General features: G+C 32.2%; 3 protein-coding genes across 5 annotated transcripts; 1 reads left to right on the forward strand and 2 right to left on the reverse strand.

Annotated features, from left to right (window-relative positions):
- Nucleotides 1-570: 570 nt before the first annotated feature.
- Nucleotides 571-8122, reverse strand: LOC124531804 (spondin-2-like). Of its 2 annotated transcripts, XM_047106329.1 has the most exons (11): nt 7900-8122; nt 7177-7365; nt 6854-7068; nt 6411-6602; nt 5640-5846; nt 4232-4486; nt 3404-3569; nt 2808-2862; nt 2511-2679; nt 1593-1695; nt 571-691 (listed from the first exon to the last, which is right to left on the reverse strand). In XM_047106329.1, exons 1-11 carry the CDS (start codon nt 7922-7924, stop codon nt 666-668), a joined length of 1602 nt encoding a protein of 533 aa, XP_046962285.1. In that variant the 5' UTR covers nt 7925-8122; the 3' UTR covers nt 571-665. The 2 variants fall into 2 exon arrangements, with proteins under 2 accessions (XP_046962285.1, XP_046962286.1); XM_047106330.1 differs by lacking the exon at nt 7177-7365 and having other exon boundaries at nt 7900-7939.
- A 687-nt stretch (nt 8123-8809) lies between these two features.
- On the reverse strand, nt 8810-14298 carry LOC124531949 (spondin-1-like). 2 transcript variants are annotated; one of them, XM_047106536.1, is made up of 10 exons: nt 13958-14298; nt 13570-13781; nt 13211-13402; nt 12083-12289; nt 11753-12010; nt 11355-11529; nt 10928-11027; nt 9661-9832; nt 9392-9509; nt 8810-8950 (listed from the first exon to the last, which is right to left on the reverse strand). In XM_047106536.1, the coding sequence occupies exons 1-10, from the start codon at nt 14133-14135 to the stop codon at nt 8868-8870; spliced, it is 1695 nt and encodes a 564-aa protein (XP_046962492.1). In that variant the 5' UTR covers nt 14136-14298; the 3' UTR covers nt 8810-8867. The 2 variants fall into 2 exon arrangements, with proteins under 2 accessions (XP_046962492.1, XP_046962491.1); XM_047106535.1 differs by having other exon boundaries at nt 10892-11027.
- Nucleotides 14299-16721: 2423 nt separating this feature from the next.
- On the forward strand, nt 16722-19468 carry LOC124531860 (engulfment and cell motility protein 1). The gene has a single exon (XM_047106417.1). It carries the CDS (start codon nt 16960-16962, stop codon nt 19156-19158), a length of 2199 nt encoding a protein of 732 aa, XP_046962373.1. The 5' UTR covers nt 16722-16959; the 3' UTR covers nt 19159-19468.
- Nucleotides 19469-19532: the final 64 nt, after the last annotated feature.

Below are 19532 nucleotides of genomic sequence, written 5' to 3' on the forward strand. Positions count from 1 at the left end.
TCACCCTTGCTCTCAACTGCTTCAGTCCATCTATCAGTAAGGTAAACTAGAAGATCACCGGCCGACCGACCCCGACGGAAACCGTACTGGCGGTCGCTAATCAGCTGGTTCTCCTCTAGATACCGCAGGAGCTGGCAGTTTATAAGGAACACCATTATCTTGGAGAGCAAGGAAGTGATGGCTATAGGCCTATAATTGGACGGATCTGAGCGGTTGCCTTTTTTAGGGATCGGATACACCAAAGCAGTCTTCCAGGAGTTCGGGACGACGCCTAATGCGTAGGATTGCCGGATAAGACGCGTTAAGACCGGTGCCAACCTTTTAATTATTCTTGTCCCAGAAAGTGACTCTAGTTTAAGCTGAACTGATAGTTTTTGCTTTTTTTACCTTACAGGCTTACACACTTTGATATATTTAGGGAATTACTTGCAAAATAACCATTAAAAAGCGTAACAGAGTTGGAAATAATGGATTTATATTGGTATCATTTTTCACATTTACAAATGTAATGTTCCTAAAATTGACAAAAACGCACTGGATCTTATTATAAAAAATAAAATAAAATTTGTATTAAAAAGTATTTTTATTTGGCATTAATATATATCACTTAATATTTACTTTCACGTAAAATTTAGTTGATTATCTAATATTGTTCTCTGATTTTCTTACCAAATTCTTCTACTGGCTGAAACTGTAAATAATGAACGTTGTTAAACTCTTTGCTACAAAATTGTATAAGGGATGGTCCAAAAGTTCGTGGGGCGAAGAGGACAAAAATTAAATTCAAAATTAAAAAGACTTAACTATTAAAAACTCGGAAAATAGTTTATATGATACCATAACTTCGTATTAACCTGTTATATTCACGCCTTTATTATTTGATTGACCTATAAAACTCCCCGAAATCTCTTAAGATTATTTTTATAGTTTGTCATGCCTCCATCATTACTCATAGTGTACTCTTATTTTGATTATGTTATCCACGACTATTTAAAATAAACCCCTGTTTCGTTTCCAAAAATAATTATATTCTTGAAGTCATTTCGAAGTGGCGTGAACGTTCCCAACTGTACTGACCTAACTGACATTATCAAAATATTCAACATGGTCATAAATGCAATATTTTGATAATAATATTATCGAGGACAATTTTTTTTTTCAAGCTTTGTTGTAGGTGGTTTTCTCAATCGACTGGGCTAGACTACTGATTCTCTACGTAGCTTAAAAACATATGCTAAAGATCTATTATGATCGCTATTTTTTTAATTTATTTATTTAGACCCACCAACAGCATAACATATACAGCATTCACAATAAAATCTTAAACATCTAAATCTTAAATACTAATATGTATACCACTTAGAGGCGTGTACAACATGCAAAAAATCTATGTTATATACAGATCTATATTTATAATTTGAATCTACTGTGGATTATATATTCTTGGTTATTTCTTTCTTTTCTCAAGTTATTCCTTAGAAAATTAGTATTGACGACTATAAATATAATTGTATAGAATAGACAATAATATTTTTGGTCTATGAATCACAAGTAATAAAAAAAGAAAATCTAAGTAATTATCTCGATATTACCTTCTTCCTCTTCTTCGCAAGTTTCTTCACAATATTTTGTTTCAATATCTGAATAATTATCCACACAATATTGCGGGATCCTTTTTTCCTCATAAGATGGATTCTAAAAAAATGTATTTAATAAAAATAATCGTTATGAATTCAACATAATGGAATGATTTAAAATATATATTAACACTTTTCTTATATTATCTATATACGTAGATTATTTTTATATTTATTACTAGCGACCAGCCACGGCTTCGCACGGGGCAATACTGATATACTATATACTAAATATACTACAGAATTTGTTTATTTACGTCTTTAATCTTCACAAACTTCAAAAAATATATTTTATTATTAATATTTAATTATATATTAGGGACGCAGAAAGCGACTTTGTTTTATACATCTCACACCACCAGACGTGTTTTAATTTAAAAATATATATATCTATATATAATTGTGTTATTATAAAATATAAACATGTAAACATAAAACTATCTTATCGAAACGGAAACATCAATTAATAAAATTTACAAAACCGATAATGAAATTTATTTATTTTTAACTATTTTTCTGTTGCTCCTGCAATCTGAGGAATTGATTTTGTGAAGGAAGATAGTGTGTAACACGAGGCTGAATGAGAGCGCGCGGTGCTGAAGTCGGATGTTAGTTGCAATCAACTCATTTTCCCAAAGGATATTATGTCAATAAAATATGATATGCGACAAATGTATGGCTGATTGTTATATTTTACCTTGCTACAAGTAGGTACATATCATTGTAAAGTCATCGATTGCGTTTTGGTATCCTACCATACCAATCTATACATTCAAAGAATAATCATCTAACCATTCTTTCCTCGACTGACTTTTTTATGGTTCTAGTATGTTAGGTGTATGTAGAACTATAGCTAACAATTGGGAATCTTACATTTTCGTTGTACTTGCCGACAGCAACTCCATCTACTAGGTGGTATCGAAACCGTGTCTGATAACCCTTGAGTTTGCCATCTACACACTCTCCTTCACACGATAACCACTCCTCCCACGTAGTCATGGGACAATCCTCAGTCGAATCTATGTCTGGGGAAGGTTCTTCTCTGTGTACAATTAAAATGAAATGTTAACTCTCTAGATTTTGCTTTTCTATAATAATATTTTTTGCATGTGTTTGATATTGGTGTGGGATTACTTAAAACCGTAGGTTAAAATAAAATTTGTTAATTACCGGGACGGTGTAGTTGGAGGCGGTATTTCATTCGAGTCAGTCTGTCTCTCCTCGTCTGGAAATTGTAATTTAATTTTAAGTTACTCTCATAAGCGTAGAAAGGTTTTTATGCAATAGGCCATTTTATATTATTTAATAGAAGTTAAGCAACTACTACTAAAAAATATCATATTAAAAAATTCAATATTTAAATAGCGTGCAAAAACGCTATTTGGACAATATGGCGCTGCAATGAAGTCGGAGTCGTCACTTTCCTGTATTTTAATCTGTGGTAGAAGAAAAGCAAAGTTTACAAGAAAGTGACTTCATCATAAGCCCGGTCAATCAGAAGCGTTTTGTGTCACGTGACAAACGTTTGAAAATTTGCATTTTTATTTATGGGTTTTTGAATAAATTAAGTATTATTGTCAACTTTCGTTAGTAAATAACCATTTTTAAACTCATAATATATACTGATTACAATAATTCACAATTTATTTTTCGCATTGTCAAATAGCCTATTGACTTTATTTGCAAAAGAGAAGTGACTGACAAGTAGGCCTATTGATGAAGTTGATAAAACAGTATAATTATGCATGAAATAATTCTTTCAATACCTTTATTGTCTTGATCGGGGGTTTCATTTGTACAGTCTGGAGTTGTGTATGTCCGCATTAATTCGAAATGTAATTTTGCAAATGGCTTCATCTGCTCTTTTGGAATTAGTTTATTTATTTCGGCTGATTTAATGGATTGAGGCGGCATCGTGTCTTCATTTGGAGACTACAAATATTTAATATTAAAAACTTAATCTGATAAATTTAATTACGAAGATATAATACAAGAGTAGATATTATAGCCATTTATATTTAAAATTGGGAGAAGGGCAGGAGGATGATGATTCTACCAATATGATTACTAGTTTAATAAATTAAGACCATGATCAGACCTGCTGTTCAATATGGATCAGAGTGTTGGGCTACAAAAGGGATGAATGAAAGACAATTGTATGTTGCGGAGATGAGAATGCTGAGAGGAATGTGTGCTGTTACGCAAATAGATAGAGTAAGGAATGAGTACATAAGAGGAAGTTTGAAAGTGACACCGATAGCCGAGAAGTTATGTGAAAGGCGGGTATCATGGTATGGACATGTAATGCGAAGGAATGAGGAACATATTGTGAGGAAGGCCTTGAGCATGGATGTGGATGGATATACAGATAGAGGACGACCGAGGAAACGATAGATGGATTGCGTGAAAGACGATATGGTTAGAAAGAATGTTACTTATGAGATGACGTTTGACAGAGAAGTATGGAAGGCATGCAAGCATGTCTTCTACATGCTGCGCCGACCCCAAATAAAATTGGGATAAGGGCAGGAGGAAAGAAGGAAGGATTAGTAGTGTACTGTAAAGTAAACTTTAACATCTCAATTGACACTTACCTCAAAAGTCAACCCACTATCTGTACCTGCATCTAGAGGATATAAGTTAAATGTCAAATTCGGCGCCCACTTCCTAGTAGTAACTTCACATAATTCCATATTTGATACTCCAAGGAACCAATCAGGCGATGGTATAATAGCAGTCACTAGAGACACTAAATGGTGTTCTCTCGTTACACGGAATATTGCGTTAGTCACCATATTTGGCTTTGGTTGGCCTAAAGCTTTTATAATCGTTCTCACTGATGATCCAAGCTACAACAAGCAAAGTAGGTAAGGGCACATAATAATAATAATAATAAATAATAAATAAATGTTTATTTCATCAATAACCAAGACAGTAGTCTCAAAGGTTGACTTCTTCTTTTGAGTGCCGTGAGCTCCCGTGCCAGAAGAAGTCGCTCTTCCTTAACACATTCACACTTTAATTCAAAGTTATAAGATGAAACAAGCTAAGAATTAAGAATTACAAAAATACATATATATATATAATAGCTAAAGGTAGAGCGCGTTCGCGTGTGTGTCTCTCTCTGTGTGTGTGTGTGTGTGTGTGTGTGTGTGTGTGTGTGTGTGTGTGTGTGTGTGTGTGTGTGTGTGTGTCTGTATAGCTAATTGTATAGATATCCAATCCAATCTACAAAACGTGATAAAGTAATAATTCAGTATCATCATAACTCAAACTTTTAAGCCACGCAATTATTTTCGGTTTACATTCGTGCAGAGTTAGAGGGTATATTTGTAGGATGTCATTGCATTTATTATACAAATGCGATGCAAGATACTGTAACTGTGATTGAGCAAATTTTGTATGTGTCTGTATTTTCTTAACAACACTAGTGTTTCTTCGCTTATTCATGTTTTTTGGGTTGTAATCTAATTTTGTATGCTTTTTTAATATTATATGTAATACGAAAAGCTTTCTAATGGAGAGTAAATCAGTTTCGGTGTACAGTTTCTGAGTTGAAAACCTACGCTTTTTGAAATAAGCTACCTTAAGTAGTGCCCTCTGTGCTCTTTCTATTTGAATTAATTTGCTTTAACATACATGAATACAAATATTTACTACATGTAAAAAATCAAGGAAATAAAATAAACATGGTACAAATGACAGACTATTTTTTATGTTTAATTTATAATAAAGAAGTTTTGCAGTCAAGTTGCGGGATCGCAAATGCGGAAAATATTTCTAGTAAGGAAGACAGGTGTAAATATGATTTGTAGTCATTTGATCTTTTTCAGCCATTGAAAATTAATTATTAAGATACATTATTAATAGTTTGTATTTTTTTATAAAATATAATGAAAATGAAGTAAAGAGTCATTAATGTCCCAATGAAAAACAACTAGCAATATAGAAACATGTTTTAGTAGATATGCACAACAGGACTTAAGTCAAAATTTTACTTACTTCAGCTTGAATCTCCATTTCTAATTTAGTTGTGTTACCTTGCTCTACTAGCATCTTTAAACCTTCACTAGCTTCAGTATTGAATTTGTAAATTTGATAATTCTTACTGTGTGATGCGCCTACGACATCACTGAATCGGGCTAATTCACTTGCATTGGGGAACATATGCCGATGAGTATTGTAAGACCAAATTCCTTCAAATGTCAGCTGAAATAAAATGTTACTAAAATTAATTTATAATTAAATAAATAGGTACTATAAGATAAAAAAAATCAATAACCATACCCGTTTGATTGATATTATTGAAAACATAGGCATTTTCCATTTACATGGACCGTTACAATTTCCAAATCTCTACACTATATATTAGCATTTTCGTAAAAACATTTTTTTAAACATATTTAGTAAAAAATTACATTAAATAGAAGTATCTATATGTCTCATTTGAGATTACTTTTTGAATTATCACATACTTTATATTTTAATAGATTCTGCTGGGTTAAAGCAGAATTATAGAGCCTCAAGCATTTTGACTTGACTGTGCTGTACACAGTCAAGTCAAAATGCTTGAGAAACGATAAAAATATTTATATTAAGTTGTACTTGAAGGTTCTGTATTGTACGCCGGAAAACTTCCCTAGAATATATGGCGATTTATCATTCAGTTTATGCGCTGCACCAACTCCAGATTAATGGAAAAGGGGAATCGAATAATAATTAAATACACATAAACTAATTCATTTTTTCTCTTCTTTTAATTAAATTTCTCACCAGATACCTAGCGTCTTCACAACTTGTGCAGTTATCGTTCTCCATTGGTTGAATGTCTTCCATGTTTCGACGATCCTCACACACTTTTTTCGACAATGGACCCTCAAAGCTATACCAAACATCTGGCTTCACAGCAATAAGCGCATATATGGTAACACACTTGTTATCTTTCGGGGGCGCACGCCATTTAACCTGGAGGTGAAAATTTAATCTAACAAAAATAATAATAGCTTAATTCGTTAATGTCAAGTTATAGTTTTTAAATGTGTTTAGTGTATGTAATCGTCCAATGCAATCAACCATGCGATCTAGACTCGGGTATTTTAATTTATTCCTCAGTTACAATTATTGTTCAGTATTCTTATTCCTAGCCAATACATACACGTAATGTCTTAATTTTTTTCTTAAATGGACTTAAATCAGACAATCAAGGCAAATCATACCTGCACAGAAAGCTTCGGAGTGATATCTGTTTGTATGACCGAGTTGTTGCAGATCAAACTCAGCTTAGAATCGGTAGAGTTAAGTGGAGCATAAATAATACCAGCGTTCAATGGAATCGGCTTCCGCCGATTCTTCTCGTTCGGTTTTGTATCTTCAAGTGCTGATATCGTAAACGCGATAAAGGTAGACACATCGTCCGATGCGAATAAACGTACTGTAAATTTTTGTTACAAAAATATTAAAGATTTGTCCTATGCTTTTTTTTTTTGTTAATTACAGCGCAAACTGCATAAAAGTAAAAAGATAACCTTCTGTATTTTACCTGTATATAGTCTATTTGGGATGTACATATTATCGTTAATTCCAATAATTTCAATTTGAAAACGATTGTCAGGTGGCAAGGGGTCGGTTTTAGTTTCCAGAGGCCTTCGATCGCAAGATTTCACATCACAATGACAACATTGTATAACGACGAATAAGTAATATATTAGATATAGCAGCTGATGATTTCCTAATAATAAAAAAGTATTTTTTAAATTAAACAAAAAAAAATTTAGATTCAAATTGGCTGACTATACAAAGCGCATATCGTATGGTTGGAGTCCGTTGCGTCGACCGAAAATACATTTTCTATTGATTTTATCTATTTATGTCGTACTCTAACTATAAATAAGCTAAAACCTTTTTTCCTTTAACTACATTATTTTACTTACTGAAACATACCACTATAAATGTTATTTACCAAACAAGTAATCAGTTATTATACCACTGAACATCAAATTGATAGACTTGTTAGAATATTGACTCGCAGGTATTTCCAGGAGGTAGGCGCATTGACGGTGCAAATTATTGGTACGCAATATGTACAGTGCTAATGACTTTGGATATAGACACATACCGTAAGGATGCCTTCGTCTTTTCATGTCTTTTTTCCTTCTGTCTACTTTGTGGAACCGAATATGGTACTGAAGTTTGCTTAACACGGAAATGACGACTAAAGAATAAAGCTAAGTAGGTATAGTAGAAGAACATTTATAAATCTTACCTTTAAATCCAAATAACCCTTTCATTTTTGATTTTTACGAGTTAACTTCACAAGAACAGGATTAGAATTAAGTAGACTATGTCGGTCAATTGTCGCTCGTCGACTGGATCTAAATTAATTAGTGTTAAACTCGTAATGTGTTGAATTACAGTTCCAATTCCATTTTCGTGTCATCATTCCATTTTGAACGTTAAACCCTACTGATTTAAAGCACATACCTACCAAATTTTAATTCGGTTTTATAATTTAAATAAAACAATTGCTCTTATTTAATATCAGACATGGATTAATTGCAGTCAGACTGTTCCTGAAAGCGTCATCAGAAAATTACATTTTGTAAAACCTACCAGGTAAGTACTTACAAATAATTTTATTGCTCATTCCCGACTTTGTACGTGTATATATTTATACAAAATTACCCCTTACATTTGTTAGTGAGTAGAAATTATTTTCTTAGTAAGCGTCAAAGGAATAGGGAAATACGCTAAAGTGTCTCTCTTGTACAGTTGTAGTAACATCAAAATATGAATACCTATCTTTATTAACTTTTTTTTTTATTTTTAACCAATAAATATGATAACTGACTTAAAGGGAGAAATTTTTAGAAACTGATTTCACTACGGGCGGCACCTGCTTGTTTATTATCCACAAAACACACATTTAGCTAAATTTTAACCGACATAATGATTACTCAGCTTGCTGTAGGTACAACGTCTCCGTTCGCTGCAGACTCCATGAAGAATTACAGCATATTTAAATTTCAATGGGCCTCAATGAGATTCATTTATATTATATATGTTTGACTAAGAAGAGTTCTATCCAACAAGTGGGATAAATGAAATATACAAAATATAAACAATAATGTATTCATAAATATTTTTTATTACACATTTCAAATCAATACTATTCGTTATAATTATGATTATTATGACTTATTACATTTCATTTGATAGATTACATATTATTTTCTATAGATAAATTCGCTTCAGTAAGTGTCTTTTGGAATTCCACCCAAGTCCTGGAGCAACTGGTGACATAACTCTTCTTTCAGCTGGAAATGGTATTCATTTATAAAGTTAATTATTTTAAAAGTGATTAGTGTAATCTTTGTATGTTTTGTGTGTGAGTTTATTACGGCTAGGTTTTAATTTACTACAGATGTTCAGATATTATTATTATTAATTATAATAAAGTCAATATAACTTGGTGGTATGGCTTTTTGCAATCCCGTCTGGGTAGGTTAGGTTGCCAGTGGTAGGTACTAAAGTACTGTACCCACTTATCAGATAGTATAGTAGTAAAAGCAATGCTTATTATTGTTGTGTTCTGGTTTGAAGAGTGAGTATGCATGTCAGTGTAACTACAGGCACAAGGGACGAGGGATTGGCGTTCTATTTAATGATTATTATTTCCTATGGCCATGTCTATGCGTATTGTGACTACACGCCATAAGAAAGGCATTAATAAAATCGGTTAAAAAAAATCAGGCTACCATTTAAATCATTGTCATCTTCAGTTTCTGGGCAATCGTCCTCACACTCGGTTCTCTCAAAATCGTCGTAATGGCTCTTGCAGATTCGTGGAACTTCTTTTATAGTTGACGGATCCGTCTAGATGTTAGTATTAATAGCAATTTATCAGTTCAATTTTTAATTATAAAAGTTCCTTTTACTAATTTTTTTTTTCTTAAATATATTTAAATATATTTATTCATTTAACATATATCACAGTTGAGGTATATATGTGGTAAAAAATACTTACATTGGGATCGTATTTTTCAACTGCAACACCATCCACAAGATGGTACCGTTCCCGCCATTTGTATCCCACCACTTTACCATTATCACAAACACCATCACAAGGGCTCCATTCTTGCCATTGTGACATCGGACAGTCATCTGATGAATCAGGGTCTGTTACTATTGGGGCTTCGCTGAAAATAAATAATTAAATAAATATGGGACAACATCACTTACATTACTCTGATCCCAATGTAAGTAGCTAAAGCACTTTCGTTATGGAAAATCAGAAATAACGACGTCACCACAAACACCCAGACCCAAGACAACGCACAAAACTAATGATAATTTACATTGAATCGGCTGGGAATTGAACCCGAGCGGAGCTGCCAGTTTTACGGCTTCCTATCGATAGTTTAGAGTATAGCGAAAAACAATACGTTAAATTGCAATCATATTTCAAAGTTCACAATATTTCGACATTTTACAGTCTGACGAGACAGATGGTAAAATGTCGAAATATTCTATCTAACGAATTAATGAAATGTAATCTTACGGTGTCATACACACCACTCAACCACGGAGATCGTCAAAATATAATAATTATGAACTAGTATGTAACTGTTTGTATCAAACGTGCACATGTACTCGTAGTTATTAATCGCCTTAATAATATTAGTCGAAAAAACTAAATATATTATTCGATGCAATGTTTTTGATTGAATTGCTGTAATGGCTAATGATCTCATACTTATTTATTTACGAAATGATATGTAATTATTATAACGATGTCTCCGGTATAGATTCTTCTCATATATATATATATACCTATTAGGGTACCCAAAGAATAGGTTTAGTATATTATTATTGCTAAAAGGTCAATGAAAAAAAGATTTACTCATAGACAATTTTATATTTAATTAATGATTTGATGTATTGCCAATAGTGTCTGACCGAACGTCGACTTCTATGTGGAAAACTATAGGCAGTCGTTAGGCCGAAGTTGACCTGAACCAAAGTCGATGGTTCGATCGGACTCTATTGCCCATTAATATTCAAAACATGTAGCTGTGAAATGATTAATTTTGAATGAATACCGAAATTCCAATGATCACAGACATGCATTTAATTTTCCGACTTATTATTGTACTTTATAGTAATCCTTTCCGATCTCATGTTCAGGATATATGAAATGACATTTAAATAAAAGTGCGCTTGAATGTTTTGATATCATTATATTAATTAAGTCTCACCCCCGGCGGCTGCTAGCTAGATCTGTGTTTTGGTACCTGGATGGATTGTCAGGTTCGCCTTGTTTTTCTTCAGTTTCACCATCTTCTTCTCCTTCTTCCGTAGTACTAGGCTCTATAGTTGATGGTTCCGGTTCTTCTGTTTAATTTGTTAAAAAATATTATCGTATATTAGCTTGTTTTTTCCTTAATTATTAAACAGACCAATTCAAGTTAGTACATTTTAATATTGTACGCCCACCTTTTTTCTAGGATGAATTTTAGGTGCAATTAAAACTAATTAAAACACATCACTGTAATATTATGTAATACGAATTGTACTCATGAGTGGATTTTTGTTTTTTTATCCCTAATTTTATGATAATATTTAGAAAAATAAAAAAACACAGTATTACGAGCGTTAATTTTAAGTTTTATCTATAAACTACTACGGAATAGTAATAGAAAAACAAAAATAAAAACTTACGTGTCGTTTCCTCTTCTTCGCACTCCTTATGATAAGTTCTAATCAATTTTATGTGAAGTTTACCAAAAGGATGAAGGTCTTTCATATCCACTTCAAAAAATGGTGAATTTTTGTCATATGAACTCATTTGAACTCTACTGACAGCATCTTGTGGAAACGTTTCCATATTTGGGGACTATAAGCAATGTATAGAAAGGTGGCAATTATTATTGAATATTCATATTTATACATTAGTAAAAATAATTTTGTTTATTGAAGGTAATAAGTATTTTATTAAGCAAATCCACGATACTATATACAAACACAACAGAAGAATAATGCATACGTTTAACTATGTAATATATATAACTATAAAATATACGCAAAATATAATTTTTTTACTTTAAGTAAAAACTTACTTCGTATGAAACGCCACTGTCTGTACCGGCGTCCCATGGATATAAGTTTAGTTCCCTTTCTTGTAACCAAGTATTATCTACTTGACAGAGTTCAAATCTTGTAACTCCTAGAAACCAATCAGGTGAAGGATGGATTGCAACACCAACCGTGAATATATGATTATTCTTATCAGCACGGAAGAAAGCATAAGTTGGATTAGACATTTTGCGATAACCGTGACCTTTGCCCTTGATGAGAGTTCGAACGCCATCACCAATCTAATAAAAAAGAATGAGCATTAAAATAAAACCTCTGACTTAAAGAGAAATAAAATGATTTCAGGTAAGTACCTTTTCTCTGATTTCACTTTCTAATTTACTACCATTAGCATGTTCAGCAAAATCTCTTAAGCCGTCCGTTGCTAAAGTTCCAGGAGCCCATATTATGTAATCAGTAGAATGTGAAGCTCCTACCATGTCACTATATCGAGGTATCCAATCATTCTCTGGGTAAAGACGCGGGTGTGTATGGCGGGACCACATACCCGTGAAAGTTAGCTAAAACATTTTTTAATTTTATTTATAAAAATGTATTAAAACATCAATCAAAAGAACTCCTTCACATTGGAACTGTCTTATAAGGTTAATCGCACTTTTTTGAAATGAGAAACGATTAATAATTCTTAAAGTACTGATATCTCTAGGTATTGAAAAAGATTCGTTAAGATGTAAATTTACAGAAATTAAAATATTGACAATTTGTTTTTGATAATGTTATGTATGTACGCAAAAACATAAGCAATTTTCCCAAAAATTGTGACATACATTCCATTAACATTAGGAACAAGAATAAACTTGTTACACCAACTACCCGATTACACAGGGTTAGTAACTCTTATTTGGGGCAATGTATACGTTTTTACAACAGGATCCCAGAAAACTTTCAACAATATTCAATTATAAAATTCAAAAGAACCGTTAAAGAGCGTTTGTGTGCTAAAGGATATTACAGCACTAATGACTTCCTAGTTGACTGCACACCTTGGGAATGAGATGGTCGCTTCCAGGCTGTTTCAAATAACAAAAATATGTTTATTATTGTACATTGTAAATTTAATTTATAAAAAAAGAAAAAAAAATAGATCCCGTTGTTTCTTTCGCCGGTTCTTTTCAGGTCTGAAGGATTATATTCCGAACCGGTGGCAGATTATCGATAATCAATAAGAAAGTTTAAACACTTCTATTTTGAATTAAGGTTTTTGACTTTGACTGCTAAGTTTTTATGAAATCACTTAATGAAAGTTCGTAAAAATTACATTCTTGGATCATGAATTTGTCTGAAACAGACTAAATTATATAGAATTCAAACACTTTTGAATGGCAATTCGTTTTCTAATAACAAATATACGAAATAAGAATGCTTGAAATAATTTTAAGCACCGTAAATAAAGCGCCACAAGTGTTATTTTGTCGTTTTACCTCATATTTTGCATCATCACAGATATTGCAATCATAATTTAGCTGCTGAGTGACGTCATCTGGTTGCCGCAAATCCTCACACAATCTTTGTGATAATGGTGAACCATCTTCGTACCATACGTCTTCATGTTCAATCACCATTGCCCGTAATGTTACACAACCATTGCCACACGGAGGAGCTTGCCAATACACCTACAAATTATAGACAGTGTATGAATCACTTAATTATTATAAAAATTTAGGACTTACGTATCCTGAAAAATAGATGGATTTTAGTCACCAAAAAAAGCTTTTTAAATAAACTTGATCAAGTCCAAAATTAAAGATTTTATGAAAATAAATAATTTGTAAGTTTTTACCTCAACAAAAGATTTAGGAGAAGCCATGGTATGTTCCACCGAATATAAGCACCGATCGCTAAACTTAGCGGTAAAAGTACTCTGAGGTCTCAAGTCTCCTGGGAACAAAGCCACCATCCGCCTCGGATTCTTGGGATCTGGTTTTATATCTCCTTCCGCCGATATCATGAACCCAATGAATCTGGATTCCCCATCAGTTTCGGTAATTTTTACTAAATCATAAAATAAAAGTATATTTAAAGATGTAGATACAAATATGTTTAATATTAATGTGAATTTACTTTAATTATAAGCTAATGTATGAAACATATTTATACTAAAAACTATTTTCTAAGTGTAAAGTGTAACAAATGTTATTATCTGAAATCCTTTTTTTCTCATATCTTACCTGTATAAAGTTGATCTGGTATATAACCATCTTCGATATCTTCTACTACAAGCTTAAAGCGGCCATCGGGAGGTGATGATTGTGTGGTTGAGCCGTACGGCTTTCTATCACAACGAAAACCAAATACATCCCGACCAAAACTTAGGGATAGCAGGGTAATAAAGATTTTATTTAACATTGTTGTGATAAAAATATCTATAATAAAATAACCATAGAAAACATTATATATTGAAGTACAATCGAGTAGGATTATATCTTCAATTTAATTATTGAAATGTGTGAACCAGTTAGATATTTAAAAAAATCCTCATAATTTTAACACATCACAGACAATATGTTATTACGAGTACCATTGAATAAATGAAACAATTAAAACATAGAAATGCCCTTAAGCGATATTAAATAACTAATTTAGTAGTCGTGTTGCCTTACATTTTAATAAGCCTAGACAATTGACCTAATATATCTTTGTTGCAGATAGCTAAAAGGGTTTTACCCGACTTTAAAGTAATGAGTGTAAAGGATACTTACGCAAAATAAAATTAACTTTTTGCAGACGATGTTTTGTGAAATACTTAATAACGTAAAACATTAATTAAAAGCTTTTTGGTCTATTGGATATTGGATTGACTATACCAAGTATTTTCGTTAAACAGATTATCTTCGAGAATCAGTCAAGTGGGAACCCAATCTCCAACTTTGCTTGGAGTATTGGAGGTGGAGGACAAAGAAGTATGTATGTGCTCTCTCCAAATATATATATAACGCTTCTGGACCTAGACTGAAAAGTTCCTAATTTCCTGCGTACCACGCTCAGAAAGAGTTCAAACTCCCTCACACACCTTTCAATAGCAGTAATAAAATTTAACGTAGATATATAATCTAAATAAAACGAAGAAAAGGTAATACGATTGTCTATTGCATAATATATATTTTCAAATATTCATATACCTACGCGTGCTTCCAAGTGCAGGCATGGTACTAAGTGGAAAACATGGACCCAGAGGAGGAAATTTGAAGAAACATGCTTATACATAGTAGCGAGAATAGAATTAGAGAGAGAACGTTATATATTTAACTTCAAAATAGGCAGATTACATTAGGCACATTTTCTTATATAAAAGAACAGAGATATGACGCAGAAAAAGAGAGCTTACGAGCAATTTGTTTGTTTTATGTAGGTAAGGTACCTACATAAAACAAACCTAAATTGTGCAGTAATTAATAAAATTACCTTTACTTTAAATTTACATCAACATAAATGTCTGTTAATAGAATACTTACTTACTTTGGGTCTGGATGTTGTGGTACTTTTGCTATATCATAAATTTTAAGGATGCGTTACTTTGAGGCACATTTCCTTACATTAAGAGAGCAGGAATATTTTAATGTTATGTAAAATTAGTTTTGTGCATGTGTTTTATGTTAATTAGTGTTGTGTCAGTGATGTGAAGTCACCTTAAGATAAAACTTTTTATACTAAGATCTTTTAATCTACGTATCTAACCGCTTTTGATGTTGTTTTTTTATAGATAGAGTAATTCAGAGTTATATGTATAATACATGCATAAATATAGTGAAGAAACAGTAATAATTTTAGAGGTATCTAATGTGAAACACATTTTTAACGCTTAGCTAATTATAATAAGCTATTAGCTCCCAAATAGCTAGTATAAGTGTATTTTATCTATGATCGCAAAGCTGACTGAGCCCTACGAGATAAGCCATTAATATAGTGTAATATTACACCTTCAAAAGGTCTGCAAACAAGTCCGAGGTGATATATACAATAACCCACAGTAAAATAAATTAATCCTTTACTTATTACGTGAAATAATGAGTTATTTACGGAGTGATTATAAGCAATGTAACATTAATCCTTATCCAATTAAGTGCCTTAAACACATTGTTGCATTTAATAAAGATCAATATGATCCATTACAACATGTTATTTAAATGGATATTTTCGAAGATATTATAGATTTAAAATGCAGAGACATTGATAGCTATTTGGGATGTCTAATGACAAAAAAAAGATTTTTTAAATTCCAATTGAGAAATTGATTATAATAACTTATTTCCCTCTAATTGTATTAAGTTTTCTGACCTTATTCCATCGTTGCAAGACATTCAGATATTAAATATTTTGATTTGTTGTTCTATAACTTTAAAAAACGAGTAATTGTGTATGTTATTGGGTATTTATCAAGAGCTGCAAGTATTTTAACTAAGTTAAATTGTAAATATTGCGAATTTTATTGGTAAAAGAAAAATCTATAATATTATATCTCATTCGTTAAATAACTACACATTACCTAGTTAGTTATTAATATAGAATGGAAAAATTTAACTATTATTAAACGGTAATTCGGTAAAAGAAGATCAGGTAAAAAATAAGAGATAAGGAACAACAAATTAGGAACAGCGGAATCCAGCGATGGCAGCACCGTTAATCAATTCATAATTCAAAAATAAGGAATAATAAATAAGAAATAAGAATAAAATTTACGTCGTGTTGGGAATTTGTTTCTTATTTTTTATAGCCAGCCAATCGCAGGGCATTTTTTCAACGAAGTGTTGTAAAACTAACAGCAGCACGTAACTAGTAGCAGATATTCAACCGCTGTGATTGGTTGAATATTGTAGCCTATCGCCTATTGTATTTTGGTTGCTGTGCTATTCCTTATTCATTATCTCTTATACCTTATTTTTTCTTTGTGCAATGGGCTTAACTCTCTAAAGCTGTCAAAATTCAAAATGTAATTGCGATCGCCGATCGGTTGGCAGTACGCTTTAGTTCTAAAGGTTGGTATTGAATTCCCCATTCCAATATTCTTTCCATACATGTATGATATTAAGTATGCGTGCGTGAATCGGGTAGTAATTGTGTACTCTTTTATTAATGATTGCTGTCAAGACACTGTTGATGTTGATAGGATGTTCACGTTTTGGATCTAAATAGAGCATTTATGTCAAGGAAGTGATTGTCAGATGGTGAATAAATGTCTGTAAAGCCAATAAAAATGCCGTCGGCGACGAAAGATTCAACAATATTGAAGATTGCGGTGGAAATGTTAAATGCGCCTGACAAGGTACCACAATTGATTGAGTTCGATCAAAGTCAACCATTGTCTAGTATAATCCAGCTTTTGTGCAAGGCGTGGGGTCTACCAGATCCCGTCAACTACGCTTTACAGTTCTCGGAAAGCAATAATCAAAATTATATTACTGAAAAAAATCGTAACGAAATAAAAAATGGTTCTGTGTTGCGACTCGAACAGTCCCCAGCAAAAACAGTTCAAGATATTTTGTCCAAAATTAACACAGGTACAGAAGCTGAACAAACGGCCGCCTTGACAAAACTTTCAAATGTAAGTAGTGACCTTACTTTCGCTCTGGAATTTATAAATAAAAAAGGATTATCTCTTGTTATCAACAACATAGAAACTGGAAAATTTAAAGGCAACTGCTTAAAATATGCCTTGGTAACATTTGTAGAATTGATGGATCATGGTATAATTTCCTGGGACATTTTAGAAAATCAATTTATTAATAAGGTGGTTAGCTTTGTCAGTAATCAAACTAATGCACAAGATCCTAAGATAATCCAATCATGTCTGTCTATTCTTGAAAATATTGTGCTCAACAGTTCGGGAAAAAACTCACATGTTGAAAAAGAAATAACTATACCCAGTTTAATATCTCATCTGGAAAACCAAGACAGAATCATCCAACAGAATGCCATTGCCTTGATTAACGCAATTTTTTCTAAAGCTGACTTGACGAAAAAGAAAACAATTGCTGCTACATTGTGTTCTAAACAAGTTAGGAACAAGATTTATGAAAATCTTATTACAAAGAATGTATCAAAGGAAGCTTTAGGTACTGAGCTAGCTCATCAGCTTTATGTGTTGCAAACATTGACCCTCGGTCTGCTCGAACCCAAAATGCGACAAAGAGCTGATTCCCAAGAACAAGAGTCACAGGAGAAGATAAAAGAATTAAGAAAGTTAGCATTTGAAAATGATAATAATGCTAATATGGAGGTAACAACAAGGCGTCAGACAGGTAGTTTATCGAAGGACTATAAAAAGCTTGGCTTTAAATGTGAAATTGATCCAATTAAAGATTTTAATGAGACACCACCTGGTGTACTTGCATTAGATTGTATGTTGTACTTTGCAAGAAATTATAGAGAGGATTATACAAAAATTGTACTGAGAAATAGTTGTAGAGCAGATGAACAAGAGTGCCCTTTTGGTAAAACAAGCGTTGAATTAGTCAAACTTTTGTGTGATATATTACACATTGGGGAGTCACCTAGTGAACAGGGACAAACTTATCATCCTCTTTTCTTCACACATGACCATCCATTTGAAGAACTATTCCGCATTTGCATAGTGTTACTAAACAAAACCTGGAAAGAAATGAGAGCTACAACAGAAGATTTTGTAAAAGTTTTAAGTGTTGTGAGAGAACAAATTAGCAGAGCATTGGCAGCGTCTCCAAAAGGTTTTGATAAATTTCGACAGAAGATTAAAGAGTTAACTTACAGTGAAATAACACATCTGTGGCAGCAGGAACGTACCAATCGAGAAGTATGGGAATCCCATGCTAGACCAATTGTTGAACTTAAAGAAAAAATAACACCTGAGATTATAGACTTGATTCAACAGCAAAGATTAGGCGTACTGGTAGGGGGGACCAGATTTAAGAAATACATGAAGATTAACAGAAAGGATAAGTTTTGGTTTGTTCGATTGTCCCCAAATCATAAAATATTACACTATGGAGAATGTGACGAAAAAAGCACACCCAGCCTGGAAGAATTAGGGACTAAATTAGCTGTCGCTGATATTAAATGTGTTGTGGTTGGTAAAGAATGCCCTCACATGAAAGATTTGAAAGGAAAAATTAGTAGTCCGCATTTAGCATTCTCTCTTATTCTTAAGGCAGCTGAAGTCCCATCATTAGATTTTGTAGCACCAGATGAACAAATTTTTGACTATTGGACTGATGGTATAAATGCCTTGCTAAAAGAGAAGATGACTAGCAAATCTTTTGAGAATGACTTGGAGACTTTGTTATCGATGGATATAAAAGTCAGACTGTTAGATGCTGAAGGTATTGACATTCCCCAAGACCCGCCTCAGATTCCACCAGAACCAGAAGACTATGATTTTTATTATGAAAACAATTAATATTGCTAAAAGTTAATGTACATAATATCAAGTATTTTATAGTATTTTTAAGTGATTTTTACTTAGTCTTAATTATTTTCATTCCTATATTGTTTAATTTCTTATATTTTTATCAATCAAAAATTGTTTTTATAATCCATAATATATAAAACATAGTGTATGATTTTCTCTATTAGTATAAAAAATGTTTAGAAAAATAAAATTAATGAAATTATGTAATGAAATTGATATTTTCATCCAAATTCCAGTATGATGTGTAGTATGTAAGTCATATATATACTCTTTATTACCATTTTTTTGTACACCAAAGATTGTCTAATAAAATAATATAATCATATATTTTAATTAAAATAAATAAATATTTTAAATATCAT

The sequence above is a fragment of the Vanessa cardui genome, chromosome 8 (genome assembly GCF_905220365.1).
Source record: "Vanessa cardui chromosome 8, ilVanCard2.1, whole genome shotgun sequence".
Taxonomy (NCBI): Eukaryota; Metazoa; Arthropoda; class Insecta; order Lepidoptera; family Nymphalidae; genus Vanessa; species Vanessa cardui.

Excerpts from the sequence above, each read along its gene's own strand:
- LOC124531860 (XM_047106417.1), top strand. The coding sequence starts at position 16,960 with ATGTCTGTAAAGCCAATAAAAATGCCGTCGGCGACGAAAGATTCAACA.
- LOC124531804 (XM_047106329.1), bottom strand. The coding sequence starts at position 7,924 with ATGAAAGGGTTATTTGGATTTAAAG. Across the intron at positions 7,366-7,899 it reads AGGGTTATTTGGATTTAAAG|GAAATCATCAGCTGCTATAT; the intron begins GTAAGATTTATA and ends TTTTATTATTAG. Across the intron at positions 6,603-6,853 it reads CTCCGAAGCTTTCTGTGCAG|GTTAAATGGCGTGCGCCCCC; the intron begins GTATGATTTGCC and ends TTTCACCTCCAG.
- LOC124531949 (XM_047106535.1), bottom strand. The coding sequence starts at position 14,135 with ATGTTAAATAAAATCTTTATTACCCTGCTATCCCTAAGTTTTGGTCGG. Across the intron at positions 13,782-13,957 it reads ACCAGATCAACTTTATACAG|TAAAAATTACCGAAACTGAT; the intron begins GTAAGATATGAG and ends TTTATGATTTAG. Across the intron at positions 9,833-10,891 it reads CTAGCTAGCAGCCGCCGGGG|CGAAGCCCCAATAGTAACAG; the intron begins GTGAGACTTAAT and ends ATTTATTTTCAG.